The sequence below is a fragment of the Sinohyriopsis cumingii genome, unplaced genomic scaffold (assembly GCF_028554795.1).
Source record: "Sinohyriopsis cumingii isolate HCF-2022 unplaced genomic scaffold, ASM2855479v2 utg001311l, whole genome shotgun sequence".
NCBI classification, from domain to species: Eukaryota; Metazoa; Mollusca; class Bivalvia; order Unionida; family Unionidae; genus Sinohyriopsis; species Sinohyriopsis cumingii.
In genome coordinates, this window is record NW_028315981.1 from 853,740 (window position 1) to 873,321 (window position 19,582).

The following is a 19,582-nucleotide window of genomic DNA, read 5'->3' on the forward strand; positions in this document are numbered from 1 at the left end:
AAATCTTGTTTTGATCCACAATCATTTTTACAAAGTATATTGGGTTTTTTTAAAGTTAAAAGCAAAAGAAGTTTTGAAAGGTAAACAATCGTCGAGGTCTACGAACATTTGATCACACCTTAATGAAAAGATGTTATTATTTGTAGCTTTGTATTGCAAGTTTTAAAATGAACTCGTCTTTTCAGGGTTTGCGAACAAAAGAAAAAGGAGTTTGATACGATATCACAGAAGTCGGTAGAATCCAATATCTCAGAATCGTCGGAAGTATCCACTGGTTCAGAGTTTTCCGATGCTTCCAGCGGGAGTGATGCCTCAAGTCTTTCGAGCTACTCTCTCTAGATGAATACGTGGGAAAGCCAACGAAAAACGAAGTGACGAAGATCAATCACGGATTTGAAATGTGTTGTCCCAGTCGGTAGTATTTCAGGCATTCGTTGGAGATAGAGAAGGAAAATTGTTTAATTACTAGAAAACTTTGCATATTGTGTCATATACTGTAAATAGTTACAAACTTCAATATACTATTATGTAAATAAGTTTACATATATGAATGTATTTTACTGGAATCATGAGCAATCCCTCATTTCACTTTGTCTTTGTAATATAATGATGAGGATGGATGTGACTTGAAAGTTGGAATACACTCGAAAACTAATACTGCTGATTAAAAATTATAGTTCCACTCAATCATGTACCGAATATACCAAAACCGTTAATGGATTATTAACAATGGATACTATATTATCAATCTATTATTAATCATACCTATTAGATTCACTATTAAATATTCATTCAGCCTTCATGATTGAATACCTTTGGGAACATGCTTTCAGTAAAATCTCATGTCCACAACTATAATAGTATCATTAACCAGTGTGACAGGTAACCATTGTTCTTTCTTTGTGTGATGATAGATTTATGAAAAGTAAATCAGTGCAAACACCAGTTAATCTGATCATTACGTAATTATCTGGAGATTAAGCGCTGCCCAATCAGAACAAATGCCATCGTGTATCTGCCATCACACATGTTCATCTCATTCGATTCATAACCATACTACCATCGCCTTTTCGCATCACCGATAGCAAGGTGTGGGGGTGGGGGCAATATCTTGTGATGCCTGGCGTGGTGAGAGTATCTGCATAATGTTGCATAACATAGAATTAATTGTGCTTGCAAGCAAATGCTGTCACAGCGCCCTTGCACCATTGGGTTGCAGTGATACGGGATGCTCAGAAATGTTATAATTTAACTTTTGGATCTGCATTATGAAAAGTGATTAAACTAAGCTTTGATCAATATTATCGAGTTTAAGAGAGACGTGTATACATTATACTCGCCAGAGTGTAAACAGTGTTGTCCTTAGTGTGTTTCAGGCAGCCACTTATGCGTCAGAGACCAGCCGCGTGACCAGATGACTTAGTTTTTAATCAGTCTTGTAGGTCAACCTAAGAGAACTGGCTTATAAGTGGACTAAAATATAGTAAACATACGGGAAGTTCGAGCGTAGATAACCAAAGAGTTTGTGTTGAATTTTCTTATGGTTGAATAATGTATATGTGTGTGTATAAAGGACAGTCAAAAGGACATGTGTCTTTTACAGAGACATTATAATTGCAATTAATTTGGGGGAAGTGACTAGTATTGTTGTCCTTTTGGAGCAGGTGCTTTGTATATGGCTGTGTCCTCTTTGACCATTCGTTTTAGAGATTATCAAATTTATATTATGCAATCGGTAATCAATTACAGAGTTCGTAGCCTTGCATAATGTACCAAATAAAGGTAAATATGCCGATTACCTTTGTTATAATCTGCAGTCCAAGTCTTATCTCACCTGTGACCTGTAGTCTTAAGAAAAAGTCAGCTTTGTAATATAGGCAATACATTGTTGCAAAGAAAGAAACTTTCTGGACCATTTTGCACACTCACATATTTTTTATTGGAACTTTTGACAAAGAACGCATACAATCGAGTTGATCGATAAAGTAGATAATGGCTATTTTTGACCCTAGCCACTTTTTTTCTCATCGTATACTACATAAGTTAGAATAGTAGTAAAGAGATTTGACACTCATGTTTTAACTCTATATTCTAATCTAATACATCAAAAATGTGAAATATATATTTTCAATTGCTTGGTCAAAACAAAATATCTTGAAATGGCTGATAATGAAACAGATTTGTGCAAATTTGAAACTGTGATCACTTAGGTGCCTAAGATGGTCCTTCCTTTATCATCTTTTTCCTGATGTGGAACTTCACGCTCAGGAGATCAGCTCCAGATCGATAGCAAAACATATAGAAATATGTTATGCTAAATTATATTTTTTCTATGACTATTGTGATGGAGTTTGCTGGAGAATATAGTATATTCCCTGCATCAAGATATAATAATTATAAATGTTAAAGATAAACACGAAACAATAGAGACGTATCAGTCTATCCATTTAAACAAAACATACAACCACATTGTTTTCTCTAATAAAGATAATTTGAAAGGTATTGTTGAAATTGTCCTCCACACACGCGCATTATTTTCATAAATTGTATCGGCTTTCAGTAAACGATAAAATTTGGCTTAGGGCGGAAGATTTTGAACAAAGACATTAAGGATATGAACACACGGGTGTTTGTATCAATTTTACACCGCTTGTAAAGCTCACCCTACGCCTTATGGTTAAGTACAATGCAGATATATGAGTAAACAATGTACTTCACCCTCACATTTCTACTGTAGTGCAATCTGCTTGAGTAATACTTATTTTCTCGTATCTAACGTACCCGCACCTACGCGAACTTGTATATGTGCTATTCATTTATGTTTCTTAAATGTATTCTTAAGAGGACTTTCAAAGTCCGATGAAGTATCCACCTGTCTTCCTTTCTGTACCCGTAATGTTACTTACATACTCAAATAGGGGTATATATATATATATATATTGTATTTTTGTTTAAACCTCAAAAGATCTGATGATGATAATGTATAAAAGTCATCGGTTTTGTTGATGCAAATACACAGTCGTAGTAGTAAATTAGGTACAATGTTTTTATATTACTACACGCAAGCGGTCACTAATCGAGTGAATAAATCAATCGCATGAGCGTGGCATGATATTCATGTTTTCCTGTATTTCGTAGGACATAAAGATAAGTAATTTCGTCGATTCACCTAATGACCACACATACGAAACTCAAACAACTACACACTTGTAGGTATTTTGCTTGTTTCCAATTTGAATACCACATCCCAGCCGAATATTTGATCTTCACGACCCGAACACGCAATATAAATAATAATTCCTACACGTATACCTAAAAGTATCCGGATAACACCTTGATAACGAATACCATACGAAATTGGCTAATGTATTGGGTTGGGAAATATCTTTCCAACACCGACTCCCCATTGTCGAACAAAAAATTCATTAAAATCTAAGAAATATATAACAGGAAACTTAGACACAAATAAAACAAACACTAGGGTTATTTTTTTATTACTAAATTGATATATGTGTGGTATTGAGTATTATTATTATTATTATTATTATTCATTACACTTGTTTCTAAATCAACTTTAGATTACAAGTAAAACCTGTCAAAATATGTTGATAATAAATTGTTATTTCTCATCTCATAGAAAAAATAAAATGCAAAACAATTTAGTATTAAAAGATATTAAAATGCTCTTAGCCAAAAATTATTATGTAATTATAAACATTACGAACACGAGCAGTGAGGCTTTATGAATAAATAAAATGCAGTTTTTCACTAAACCTAGTGTTTATAATTGTAACCATAGCAACAAAGAAAACATACCATTCTTATGTTACATGTTTAGCCTCGAACAAACAGTAACACAAGAAAGATTGAAAACAACAAGCTTTGAAAATATAATAAATAATTTATTTCCCTGGAAAATCAAATCCAAGAATATTCCAGAAATAAAGTCCTAATAATAAAATGTTCTAATGAATTCAGGTTCGAGTCCCGACGAAGAATCCCCCCCCCAAAACTAATAACTTCTTCTCTCCCTTTTACTTTCAAAAAAAAAGATGAAAAATAATTCCCCTTTTTCTTTCCCCATTTATGATTCTAGTTGCTTTATTTATCAGGTGTTATTTTATGCCAGGTTAAATTAGTTTGGTGTTTTTTAAGTTTCAGGCCTAGTGTATTTGGTTAATACAGATATCTTTGCCGAATAAGTCATGTTATTTTCAGGCTAAATCTGTTTTGATAAGACAGATATCTTTGCTGAATACTCGGGTCGCTAAGACATGTCAAAGACATCTGATGTTATTGTTCCTTACATTTTAGTTTGTTAGTCTGTCTCCAAGTTGTTATTAATTAAATGGCATTTATTTATTGTTTAGAGGGTCAGGGTGCTGCAGTGGGTGATAGGTACATGTGCAGCATCTGCCCGCGCTTGGCGGTACTCACCCTTACTTGTTGGGAAACCGAATGCTACCCCTGCACCTAATTCCCCACCCAATTACACCATGTTAGAAATGCCTAATTGCGAAATAGAGGATCACGTGATCATGTTTACATATAAAAATCACGTAGCCCCTGTATGTCCTTTATAGAAACTAATCATTTTACTCCGAGAAAAAGTTGTTTATATAACCCGTAATCAAGGCCAGGAACTAGGTCAAAAATAGAAACAAGTGTTTTTATTATTAGGTACTTATGAAAAAATTCAGGTCAAACTGAATTTTCTGGAAAATATCAAAATCCTAGTAAACAATATTACATTACATTGACATGTAAAGAAAATAAAAATATTCTTAAACACGCAAACAATCCAATCAAAGAAAAAACAAAATTAAATCAAATATAAATTAAACAAAAAATAAGCCACACAATAGAGGAAGGGTGCGCGTGCAATAAAGTTATTTCTGTATGTATACATGCATGTAAGTAGTTGTATTGGCCTCTGTGGGTACATACTGGATTTATCATTAGCCCATAGGTTTACAAAGGAATGTCACTCTGTAGACAACGTGAAATCTTATGTTAAAATTGTTCATAGGTTTCATGGGTTGGGCACAATGGACTGATCTTATCCATATGAAGCTAAGACATGAAGGTTACATGGTCCACTTGGCGGACAAAGGGAATTTTAATGTCCACATTTCAACACAGAACCAATAATATCCAACACGCCTTGTGTAGTAACCAATCCCCCGTCTCTACTAAATACCCTACACTAAACTATCCAACACACCGTTCGTAGAGACCAATTACACGTCATCTAATATCCAAGAAACCATACTATACCATCAATATACCCTTTGCAGTGACTAATACTCCATTTTCTACCAACGTTTACTATCCAAGATTCTATACTCTACCACCAAAACACTGTATGTAGTAACCTGCTGCTTAGTGGATATATATATATATATATATATATATATATATATATATATATATATATATATATATATATATATATATATATAAATTTGTGTATAACTAATGTTATTAACAATTTTTACCAGGGGAAGTTACGCGTATTGGCACTCAAATGTGACAAAAAGTAGTCTAATACATCGACACTGTCATGGCTTGAAGAGAAAACTATAAGCAATCAGGAAAATTAAATAATATTAACAGAGAATAAATGTAGTACTAAGCTTCACAAACTGTCACGGCCATCAGCGGAGACGAGACGAAAATCCGGTGTATCAAATTATAATCACATTGACTAAAAGTAGTAGCAGACCCGAGTTGTCACGTTATTTAGTGGAGACTAGTAGAAAAATTCCGGAAGAATAGAGAATAATTATCTAAACAAAATCATTAATAATCGTCCGATGGCAAGAGGACATTAGCAGAATGTGAAAACGTTCTGTAAAATATGTAAAAGAAATGTTTTCCTGTACTTTAGTAGTCGGAGACTGAACAATATTTTTCTACAGAATACAAAAGTTGTAAGAACAATTTGCGAACTGTAAAAATCATACTTTTAAAAGCTGAAGTTTTAAAAAATTTTGTACAAATTATAGAAAAAATATTTGCTAAATTCAGGGAGGACTGAAAAATGTGGAGACAAATTTTGAAATTACAACCAACATTTTAAAAGAAGAAAATAAAAAATTACAAATTTTATTAATTTAAAAAAATTGCAAAAGATATGTATCAAAATAGAAGCTTTCACTCTGTTTTGAAAGACATTAAAATATGTATAACATCAGCACAATAAATGAAAATTTACTGAAACCTCATCTATGATATAGATAATGCTTTATATAAAAGTATAGGCTATACACATATAGCCACTCAGACATAAATCACTGCAAAAGGTGTGTTGATGGTATCGAGTGAAGTGTTTGACAGTGGATGACGGGATACAGCCTTTGGATGGTATAATGTGGAGTGTTGGATAGATGTTGACGGAGATTGGTCACAACACACGGCCTGTTGATGGAATAGGTTTTGGTGTTGGATTGATGGGTTGGTATTGGCCACTACCAATTTCGTGTTGATGGTATAGTGTGTGTATCCGGATAGGAGAAAACGGGGTGTTGGTTATTATAGAAATCATGTTGTATAGTATATCTGGTGTCCTGGATAGTAGATTACTATTTTAATATTACATTTTCTCTTGTCCCTAGAGTGACCTATTGAACCTTCAATTTGTAGATTTAGTGGAAAAGGATCAATTATAACACTTTATTCCCCTTGTCTTCTGAATGGCCCACCCATGCAAACGTATGGGCTAATGATAAATTCAATACGCCCAATATATCCCCAGAGAGGCCAGATATATTGCAATTGGGGAATAGATTTTATTGAATGTCACAGAAGACTAATGCTGTATATTGTACATTAAGGGATGATATTATTTTAAAGCACACAAAAGAGCAAATGAGAATCTGCGATCTATTTTTCATCCAAGAGATACAAGCAACAAATAAAAAAGATTGAAATGTGTAAATTGTATTAATTAATTAAAACATAAACGACACATGTATTTTACGCGCGTTACTGACACGTTTTTGAGAAAATATTAAAATGTCCAATATTGTATTTGATTAGCCATATCGTCGAACATTTCATTACGATAGAACCTGTTTTGACGTTAGTGGTAGTTGTCGTTGACAAGCGTTGTAACTGAAATATCTCTATATGACACGACTCGCCCGAAGATTAAAACAATTGGAGACACTATTGGTCATAATTTAATATCTCTCTTCTTTATACATCAGCCTCAGTGTTAACGTATGCTAAGTCAATTCTGACCGCATTATAATGCCACGTACTTTTATATCATGGTCAGTGAGAGGAGTTGAGTCTGTATGTGCATTTGAAGTAAGATTAATCTTAACACTGAAACGGGATAATAAAATCATGGAGACACGTCTTTACTAAATTATTGTCTATTGAAATTCAAACTTATGGATGTATGCATACCAAAGATAAGAGCGAAGACAATGATCCTGAAGGAAAAGATAATGTATCTAGTAAACTGAAATGTTCAGTTTCCTTTGTTACTACCCATTCGGTGTCTGTACTGTATTATTATCGCAGAAATCAGTTAGCGTGTCTTCTGTACAAGTGTAGGAACAGTTAGGAGCCGATTAGTATTTTAAGGCACAATAATATAACAATGTTATATAATGCTACGGCAAATGGCGCAATGTGCCTTGCACAATAACAACAGCGCCGTTTCGGGTCTGGTCTTTTCTGATGGCAGGATTCGCACTGGATTTAAGTCTGATAACCAATGAGCCTATGCTATTCATCGAAGGTCTCAACAAGTAAGGATAATGGATAAATAATGTTAGTCAAAACTGACAGGTATGGGTGCTATTTAACTTTCGTTTTTTCTATTCCATTTGCATCCACATATGCATTGCCTATACCGTTCTCAGATAGATATGGCAAACAGTGGGCTGAATTGGTACCTGTATGTGAACAACTTTTGTTACGTGAGCATTTATTAATAAAATGATGCTTGCCTTATCTCGTGCAAGCGGTACAGTCCCATACAACCTTGGTCAAGTTCGAGAATAACTTTTTAACTGTTCTTTGCAGAAAAGAAAGGAACAATATATTTACAGTCCAGATTCAGATCACAAACAATATGTAAGCAAGTACGGCAGATAGATGTTAACATTGCTATCCTGGCTACAGCAACAGAGAATGTAAGGTCAACACCTGAACAGGCACTACCTTTACATGCGAAAGCGTGTGTAACATATTTCTTATGAATACCTATCTTTTGAAGAAGAATGACAGTTACAGGGAACTAAATACTGCGGGTATACAGAAGAGGAACGGATCGAATTTAAAGTGTAATATAGGCAGCAGGTGCATATATACCTATTATATACATATTTAATTATAAAACAAAATAGCAAGAAATTACCATAATCACCATCAAAGTCAAATGCCTAAATACATAACAGGGAAGAATAATGAATCGCGTTGGGCATAATAATGGTTGGTTGCATGTTAGCAAAGACATATTATTTCAATGATGGAGAACTCACAGTTGATCTTCACAAACAGGTTTTATGCCTTGACACGCCGTGTTTTAAGGTAGTTGTCGCACGATATATTGACACAATGCTTATCGCCAGGGCAAGTCATAATTTACGTACATTAAACGTTTTCATAATCAATGACAAAATAATAACATTTCTTATATATCCATTCTTTGCGTTAAATAACATAGTTTTCACGTTTCAAAGGAAGATCTAGTAATATTAACAATAATAATAATTATAATAATAATAATAATATAAAAATAATAATGATAATATTAATCATAATGATACTACTACTACTACTACTAATAATAATAATAATAATTATAATGGTTCGTAATTAGGTTTGATCTTTTGACATTATGTTTTTTTATTTAAGTCGTTTGAAACTATAAAGTTATATTATATATCCTTTAATTCAATGGTTAGTACTATCATATATTTATACTCCGTATGGGAGAGAGAGATACATATAGAGAGATATAGAGAGAATCTATGATTCGAGCTACTGAAAATGATGTTGTTATGGGTTTAACGCCATTTTCAGCACATACTAGGCTATTCATGGCGGTCAGGATCTTTGGTAGAGAAGTAACTAGGGAGAACCACTGGAAGTACTACCAACCCTTAGGAAGCTACAAAGCTACTGGCAAAATATGTTTAACATGCCCACGTTGGCCGTGGGGAAATGTCAGTGATATGTAAAGGCGAGTGCCTTAGACCACTCGGCCACCCGGGAAACTGGTACTCCCAATGCAAAATGTGAGTGCTCCTTCTCTGAGTGGAAGACGTGCAATAGCAAGAAAACAGTGTAATAACTCTGAATATAAGCAGTATTGTACCATTATAAATTATGTATTGTTTTGTGAGAGACTTCTCAATAATGTCACTCCAAGAAAAGTGAATGCAATTAGAAATTAGATCACGCAACACGCGGTGCCTGAATTACATAAGCAGGTCAGCACACTTAAGTAAGACTAAAATTCAATCGTGTCATAAATGACGTCATTGGGAATCTCGTGTCATAAATAACATCATTGGGAATCTCGTGAATGGAAAGTTTGCATATGTTTCTGGTATTAACACAAACGTACTGTAATTTGACTGTCTATAGAAATTCAATTAGTAAGTATGTTCTCCACACTAACATATAAACCCAGTGGAAATGAACCAGAATAAAATGTGTCCAACAACGTTCTCACACTTGTATGGGACAATTAAGGTGCAATTGTTTTTAATGTTTAGGAATAAGTTGATGTTCTGTCCGATTTAGACTATTTACTTAATGAACCAAGGTTTAGTCACGATGCATTTTAGATGCATATATCCAATGATAGCTTAATGAAATGTTGTTTAATGCAAATTACTCACGTGTATAAAAGACCCTCCAAATACGGACACTAGCGGATAACCTTTTTGCTACACTTTCAAGTTCACGGGTTCTTTGAATATTTTCTTTTCTATCTTGAAACTATGACAAGTGTTACCGTGAAATTCGCATATGGATTAATGTGTTGACGGATAAATGATTCCCTCTGGCTGTTATGTGCATTACTTGTCATTAAATAGTATAGGTACATTTTTTTATTGAACTGGGGCACAGTGGAGATGCTTAAAACTTCAGAATAAATTATGTTTTACAAAACACATTTCTCCCTGTTACTACGTGTTCTGTAGTTGTTAAGAGAGTTGAGATTATTAAATATATAGGTCTATATTCTATCTGCATGGATCTGTGTTTTCTTTCATAATTCATTTCACAAATCTTTGAGAGTTTTATCCTATCTGTAGCACAGTCAATTTTCATGTCAGCACCATGAACTGTAGCTAACAGTATATATAACTTTGTTTCACAAGAAATATTTAAAATTAGTATTGTAGCTTTAGCTACATTTAATGACGTTGACCTGAAAATGTACTGAGCTAGGATAAAATTCACCATGATGTGTGGAACAACTAACATAATGCAAAAAAGATCGGTATCGTGTGCGTGTGTGTCTTTGTCTGTCTCTCGAAATGCTTTTGTATGGTGTTATCTCAATGATGTATTGACCTTAAGCTACTATGTCGTGTTCTATATTTGTCAGGCACAGAAGAAGACAATAAGGGTTTCTTTTTTCTAAAAGTAGTTATGAGCGCGTGGGCACTTTGAGACGACTGATCTGAGATACTAGACAGAGATAAGAAAAGTAGGGTAAGCAAAACAGATAGAGGTCTCTCGCATGGGTGAGAAACTGGAATGTTAGTTAACTTGTAGAAGACAAAAGTAATTGTATTACACATTAGAGGACTCTTAAGGAATTATACAAAGTCGTTTTTAAATGTGGCACACATCGGCACATTTAGTTTTAAAAATATGTCTTTTTTGCTTACACTCAAATTTTCATGGACGAATAGAAATGAAACATTAGTAGTTCAGAGTATCAACTCCTTAATGGCTATCTTTGATTACCCAAGGAAATTGGTTATATTAGTTACGTAGATGCCTTTAAAATATTTGAAACTATGGCAAAATCAATATTATGTTATGGCTCCGAAATTTACTGAGACAGGTATTCACAATGTATTGAACATTTTCAAACTCGTATCAAAGATCAATATTTATGTATCTCCCGTATTAAGAATACGATAGTTCCTGTTTGTGAATGTTGCAGACTACCATTGTGCGTTACATATCAATCTAGGTGTATTAAATGTTGGTGTAAATTACTACATGTGGATATGATACGGACCTGAGTACTTCACAGGTATGGGGATCACAAGTTATTGGAATTATTTGCACATTATCACCAGGATTCTTTAAACGAAGAAATGTTATCTAAATAGAAATCTCGAAATTTCTAGTCTTTTGTTCAGTGTTACCGATAACCGAGATTATGTGAATATCACACCACCACATAACAAATAAATCCGCACGATAACGTAATAAGAACGAATGAACGTTTGAAGATAGATACAGGTTGTTACAGAAATACTCACAATCCTCAGTAAGAGCAGAAAGTGCTATCCTTTTATTCTATACGAACATGTGTGATAATATAGGGTCAGGTTATATATATAACGAATGGTTCGTTTATCAGAATTTGGATCAGAATTTGGATTTGAATGCGATGTTAAGTGGTTTTGAATGTACTCCAATCATTTGATTTTTAGATTTTATATTGATGAGAGTAAAATGTTTGAGGATAGATGTAAATAACGTTTACTATTAAATTTAAATAAGTTTATGAAATATAAGAAAGTGGTAAACATTTAACAGTGCGTTAATTAACATGAAAGAATGACTTCGATTTTATGTTTATATGTATGAATTGCTATCAAAATAATTATTCCTGTATTTTTTTACGTGTATATAATACAGTGACGGGATCACATGTGTCCTTTATGGACAGATGTGTTTCATATGCGGACAGATTTATAAATTATAAAAAAGTCTTCAGAAGTAACCAGAGACGTTTCATTCAAGCATACGCTCTTTATGAATGGGTCCAACTAGAATTTCTAAATAGATTTTGATGAACTGTCCTGCTGGTTGCATCGATGAACTCAGTTCAGTCGGATCAAATCATAAACAGTCAAATAAATTTCGGTTATATTTTCCAAGTTTATCTTAAAACCCTGATTAAATCTTAAGCTAAATCAATTCCTTTAGTCCCAACTTTGCAGTTAAATGCTGGGACAATCGTAAGAATCTAGCTGGGTTTGGTTTTAATTAGAATTAAAATGTGGCCAACATAATAATTTGAATGAATTTGTATATGTTAATTGTAGATCTCCGAAATTTGTCACACAACCATAAGCAAGACATTCCCGTCGTGGTTGTTGTTTCTACCGATGATAAAATACCCGAATCGGTGATTTGAAGATTTGGTTCAACATTTACAAATGCGTATTCATACCTGATAAATACTTGAATTAAATGAAACACATATACGTTTATTGACATATTTGTATATATTTAATACATTATGTCTCAGTGGTATCTGTAGACAGCGCAAATAAATCTCTACCACGTATGGGTACCATTGAATATATTCCCGGCCGCAAACAAGCATGAGAGTTACATATTCTATTTCATGGGCACTCATGTGACTCATTATTGCACGAAGACTACTTTTTTTAACTAATACTTTCGTCTAGTTCCTTTACAAGATGTTTCGTGACAAAAAAGTGAAATTCTTTCCAAGATTTATCTTTAGTTTAGTATTTTGTTCTCCTACATTCTTGCCATAAATGCTGTTGCCAATTGATATTGTTTATTTTCTGCTTTTCTTGTTCTTTCTACTGTTTAAAATTTGCATTTATAATGTAAAAATGTTGATAATCATACTCACTTACAATATTACAGCAACCTAGCAGTCAGATTGCTTTGCGTGCAAGATGTATAGTTTGTAGATCTTATATATGACACTTCAAGTAATTAAAGAATGAACAATTTTTATTGGAAATATGTGCGTTTATGTATGTTTTGTCTGCGTGTAAATCTGCAAATTATCCACATTCTAAACAATTTACAAATAGTTCGAAGTTAATTAGATCTTGAGATTGTTTAGCCCCACACCGAATAATGACATATATGTATTCGATTTGTTAACATACATCTTCTTTAAAACTAATACTATTGCATGCCCGACTACCAAATGACAGGTGATCCTAGGGACAAAAATAAATCTGCTGCATGTAGAAACATTACAAAAGAAGGTGTTGGCGGAAATGGTTTTAATGCTGAAAAGCACCTCTCTTATATAAAAATAATTATCGGTAATGTTTTGGAATAACATAATCTTCATTATTGTTAATATTTTTGAAGGAATATCCGTTGTATATAATTTAGTATGTTTTAAACATATGTTTATCTTTCACATTACACATTTAATCGATAGATTAAATAGCCTGTAAACGATGCAGCAATATTACATTAATTAGGGCTATAATTGTTGTTGTGATCGTCTTGTGTGGCAGTGTAGTGCAGTTATGCTTGTCGCTCTCGTTTTCAACTTCGACCGCTGGATATCAGCAATAGGAAAAAGGAGAGCCGACTGCGTTAAACATCTCCCTGTCAGTTTATTCAGTAACAGGTCTCTTGTAGTGCAGCACACATAAACTGCATACATTACGGATTCAGGCTAAACTACAGTGGACTAGAATGAGATCTCTCCTCCTGGCACGCAACAGCCAATACTACTGGCGACTGGATCGACATTTATGCTCGTAAACCAGATCCCCAGCATTGAGCAACTAGCCTCACTGCCTTGTAGGTGCTTCGCGAGACAAAGGCTAGGGACTAAACCAATAATAAAATACCAGGAGTGAGCCCTAAGGCGGTCATACACCAGCACATGGCATCTTCCAGCATCTTCTGCAGCTGAACTGGTAACTAATGTATTGGATTATCTCTCCTTTGGATTCTACTAGCGAGGCTAAGCGGGTCACCCAGACGCAAGAGACTCAGGTTTACCATGAAATCTGCCCAAGTCTACGTTCAGGAGTAAGTGTGTGTGTGTGTGTATGTGTGTGTGTGATTTGAATTTTTAACGTAGCTTTAACAATTCTTCAGTCATATGGCTATGATGTCTGCAGTGTGGCGTTTATAGTGATGTCTAGCACTTGGGCATCATGCCGTAGACATTTAACGTTCCAGAGTTGACACTCCAGCTACGCCTTATAGTGTTGACACAAGACGGGAAGCAGCAGTTACTGGCAGACTAAAGCGACGGTGGAAGGGATTTTGTAATCCCATTGGGCAGATACCGCATGACACAAACTGGTCAGCCCTCAGTCAATAAGTTCTGTCAAGCCACAAACTGCTTTCATCACGGGTGTGTGGGTTTCAAGGAATGTGCTTAGCAAGTGGATATAAACCCTTACAACAAGCATATAAAAACAGATAAGCAAAATGGCAGCACTTAAGATTTGCACCTGGCACGCTCGCAAGACAGCCATAATCAATAAAAACTGTATATGATTCAGATAGACATTATACCCTCAAAATAACAAAACTCAGGGAGAAAGATATTACATCTTCTGGCAGGAAAATCATCCAGATGACAAAATAGAACATTGGATTGGTTTCGCTATAAGAAACAGTCTGCTTAGCTCGATTGTATCTCCCTGAGAGGGAACTGAGAAGATCATGAAAATTCAGGTTCATATATTAACATCAGCTACGCACCAACATTAACATTCTTCCAGGAATCTGAAAGCCAGTTTTACGTGGATGTCATTGCTAGCATTGGAAATGTCCCATTCGAAGATTCACTGTTCATCCTTCTTGAATTCGGTATCAGAATCGATGCTTATGATCAAAGTCTTCGGGATATTTCGGGAAGGTTAACAATGAAGAGTACGATCCGTGCTTTCTTGCAATATTCTGCCATCACCGTCTTGCTGACTCAAACCCTTGTTTAAGACCAAATAATATCACAATGTGTCCTGGAACATCACATATACTACAAGTGAACTAACAAATATTATACAGTAGACATAACAAAATCAAAGTACCAACAACAAAACAATAACAGTGAACTAAAACAGAAAAGTAAGCACACTACCAGCATATGAAGCAGTTGACGCAAACTATAAACGCTTGTGTAAGTATCGTCATATGTAGCAGATTGACTAGGCTGGTTAAGAAAGTGTCATGTTTAGTATATGTTGATTAACATAAATGGAAACATATGGTGCATACTTTAACATTTACTGTGACTTTAACAAGATTTGCAAATAAATATAAGTAAGAGAAGACGGAGATTCTAACTCAGTTAAGCCTGAAAAATTACCGATCACCATGCCTGCACTCACCTGTTCTTATTTCATCACGACTAAGAACACAACAGCAAATAAGGTGCTAATGACTCAATGTCATGTGCATTTCGTAGTGATCGCGATGGAAAAAATAAATCTTAAATATTGATGTTAATCAGGTCCAAACTGCCAATATGAATTTTACGTTCACCACGTAAAACAGTCTTAACTATGTCAATGAGGTCCAAGGAGGATATTCTTGAGAATCTAGTTTCCGGCACTCTTACATCCCTATGATCTTGAAGTTTATATGTACTACTGTGAACTTCTTAAGCCAGCATGTGCGATTATATTCACCATTAAGTTGTATCCGTTCTTAGTATTTTGCTTTTATTCGTGATGTTATTGGGGTTTGTGCTTATTAGCAAGGGGATCTTTCACGAAAATAGCGGATTTGCGATTAATTCATGGCCGGTGTTCCCTTACGTTTCTTTCGCGTTCCCATTTATTGCACTCTAAATGGACCACTACCCAGCATCTGAATAATATGCGCTCCCTCACTTCTTTTTTCTCTTCATTTTTTAACACTACACCGCTACTTAACTTAGCACGAATTATAGTTCTCTAAACTGTGTGATAATATTATCTCGTCATGATTTACGAACGTTTCATTAATTATTCGAATGATTAGTGTAATTGTGATGAACATTTTAAGAAGCTAGCGGCAGCCGTGTCAGAGAAATAATGCAGGTCAAAATGTTACTGCACATATTCACATACAATACAAAACAATATCCGAGTATTTAAGTGAACCGATGTTTGTGGAGTTGGAAATTCCTAATACTATTAATTTTACAGTCAGTGAGGCAAACCGTGCAGATTATATATTATAAAGCGTTGTTAGGAATTACTAACTCGTAAGAACGAATGAGTAAATTGTTAGCACAGATTGCTAATTCGTTCTGACAGATTAGAAATTTTTTGTTAAAGTTTGCTAAATTGTTTTACCTGAATAGTAAATCCTTATAGTGTATTAGTTCTTGGTTCTAAATGAATATTAAATTGTTATCACACGAGTACTAAATCGTTCAAGCGAATCAGCAAATTGTTAAAAGGAATTACTTATCATTATTTACGCACAAAAATATAATCCTTTATCCGCTAAAATGCGAAAAATTAAGAAATGCCAGCATAAGTCTTTACTTTTAAAAAATGCATTTATGTTTGATGAAAATGGCAGCATTTGGTGCTGGGTAAAGGGAGAGTATCGTGTCTAGCGAAGGGCCGTTTAGGTGCATTTTATGTATCTGTTCGATAAGTTAGAGATCGTTGAGGTGAAAAACAGTATCTTGGAATGACTGTTTGACTATGAGCTCTCGGATGAAGCTTCTGTGCAAAGTGAAAATAAACATGAGAGAGAGAGAGAGAGAGAGAGACTGAAATCATGTATGGAAAGTTTAAAAAAAAACAGACAAAGTAATCAAGACTCATGGAAATATGTCAAGATTCAAGGCATGTGTAGAAATGCCACACGCTTTGACAACCATTACCTTATGTTTAATTCCCACGAGATATTCCATAATGTAAATCATCTAAAATACCAATAATTGCTAAAATCCATTTAAGCTTCAGATCTTCAAACGTATGGTCTTCTGAATTATATACTTTTAAGGAGCAAGTTCAAGTGGAGGGACTTAAAATTTGTTTGTAAATATTGCCGAGGAATCGAATCTGTTTAGTAAATCTGAAAATAAAACTGACAAACATTCGCATCATCAGGCTAAGCATTATCAAAGAGGGCTGCAGCGTTTTTGATTGTGACCCAGATTAGAAGAATTATATCAGTAAGTGTTAGCGAGCTTCCTGGAAGACAATGAATGGAATGACTCTTTATTATTTAAATTTTTGCAACTGGTCAAATAGAAAATGTAAAAGAAAACAAATGAATACTGCAAGATTGTTTAGATTTTTCTTGCTAAAGTAATGGATATTAAAATCCAGTCCGCATGTTAGAATTAGATCGATCTAATCTTTGATTTCTTGATGTTCATTTCTTAATTGCATGCATACAATATCACTTTATGTTCAATCCATCAATAGTTCTTTATATTAATTGAAAACATACATATCAAGAGGTGGTGGAAATGTGTGATTGTCCCCACTCCTCACGGGTTTCGGTTATCCTTATATATGAGATTATCGACTACAGTATTATTAGTGACCATGGGAGCCCACCATCTACTCAACAAACTTGAAAGTGAGATCAAACAAACACGTTTCGAAACATATCCGAGAAGACGAGAAAACTATATAGAAAGGATATCGCTGAGCTCCCGAGGCTAGTACAAAGTATCACATTATTAATTACCATGAGCATCTCAAGACTCCGTCGCTAATACGATAACCTAAAACGCAGTTTTGCCTGAAAAAATCTTCCAAATTGGTAATTTATATAGAAGCAGAAGTCGACTACAGCTACCGAAGCCGTTCGGACTGTGTCGGCTAGACTAAGGGCATTTACTTGAGCAATTTCAAACAAAATGCAAAGCTCCCTGACTCCACCCTTAATCTGTATTCCTATTGATGGCCTAAGATCAGTGTAGGCAAGGTTCGTTTAAATCGAAAACTATACTCCGCGCCAAACATAATCTGGCGTCCCCTCATTCAGTCTTTTGGGTTGCCAACAGTCGTGTCATGTTTCCAATAAAATCAAGGTCGCGGTGGTTGCGTTTGTAGAGCAATGTTAGGGCATTGGCAACATAAGCATCACCCTTGCTAAATTAAGGCTTTGCCGTCCATCACTGTTAAAAGGTACGTGTATACTGGCCATCCAGCTTTGTTTTGCTGTTGAAACGAGAAGATTGCCCGGTGCACCTCTTTGGGATCGAGACGTAAAAGCTTGAGCAAGCGATGTTGCGCGGTTTAAGCTGGTGGATTTGAAACGCAGTCTGTTTTCTCAAACACTCAACTGGAAGGGCCTTTTAGGGGTAGCGTTCATCCAGCCAGTGACGGATATGATAACAACTCGCTTGCCAATGTCGGCATTGTACTGCTCTCGCATATCGTTGCAGCGCCAGGATGACCTGTCTTGCTGTTACCAGGCGGTGTCCACGGGTTTGATTGCCGCCTCAGGCAATTTTGGGTTGAGCTCGATTTTATGGGTTCGGTAGCACATGGTCGATCCTAGCACATAAGTCCATTCGTGTTACTACATGCTGATACGGATTATCGATGAAAATCACATTAATATGCAACGTGAGCTGTAGACTGCCAATGATAAGGTCGATGACGAAGACAATATCGTCAGGTGGTTTCTAAAGTCGATGACGCACATTGGTCAAACGATCTTGATCGTGAGAAGAATAACATTATCGTTTTCGATGGCTTGATGCTCGAAGGAGGAAAGAATCCCACCATCCTCTTTAGCTGCGGAAGATGCAAAATCTAATGTACCTGTCACAGATGTACGCTTATATTCCAAAGGTAATCTACCATAACGCCAATATAGTCGTCTTCTTCTGCAGTACCGATCCCTGCGCCCTCTGCAACGTTTATGGCACATAGCGTAATGCCGATATGAGAATGGATGTATAAGTTAATCCTACCTGTCGTCAACAACTTTCCTTGGATATTCCTGCAACCTGACAGTAACGTTATTTACAACATAATTATGAGCGATGATGAAGGCCATACAGCTGTAGGATCACATGCTTATTGCAGCGCGGTACAGACCAAGCGGATTGAGCAAGAAGAGTAGGTATGTGAAGTGGAAACAACGTTCGTACCCGTTGACAAGTGCGTTACAGTTGCCAAAGAAGCCAATGAGTAGGTCAAAAACGTGAAGCTGACCATGGAAGAGGGATAAAACAAAATAGATAGGACCCATGCATTTGTACCGCATAGAATATATGTATATATGTGTGTACAAAAGCGAAAGCATCACATGAACCGAGACGGATCCAAAAGAGGAGGTGACTGCCAAAAGGAAACATGTTCTAGATGCCTCCGTAATGTTGCTAAGGCTTACTGAAAATGAGAGAGTGTATTGTAACAGAGTTGATGATGGAAATGACCACGACTTAATCACCAAACAATGTGCAAGTACATATATAGAAATGGATCGAGATAGTGGGAGGAAAGGGAGTGACTTGTATTCAAAGATGCTGGTGGGAGACAAGAATAGGCAAGTTTGGACTCGTTATGGTAAGGTGACGACGACCAAACGAGGCAGCGATGGAAAAGAGGGAAGTTAGGCCCCCTACACCAGGAGGAAAGCATTGTAGCAGTAAATCACCTGGAAATGCCTTTCGTTAGCTGTAGTGTGACATTTTGACCCGAAACGT

General features: G+C 35.4%; 1 protein-coding gene across 1 annotated transcript in view; it reads left to right on the plus strand.

Annotated features, from left to right (window-relative positions):
• LOC149772655 (uncharacterized) overlaps positions 1 to 2,887 on the plus strand; it is a 52,362-nt gene extending 49,475 nt beyond the window's left edge. Inside the window, exon 21 of the mRNA XM_089947528.1 lies at positions 186 to 2,887. Coding sequence (XP_089803654.1) covers positions 186 to 339 — 154 coding nt within the window. The 3' untranslated portion in view covers positions 340 to 2,887. The remainder of the gene's footprint in view (positions 1 to 185) is intronic.
• The last annotated feature ends 16,695 nt before the right edge of the window (positions 2,888 to 19,582 follow it).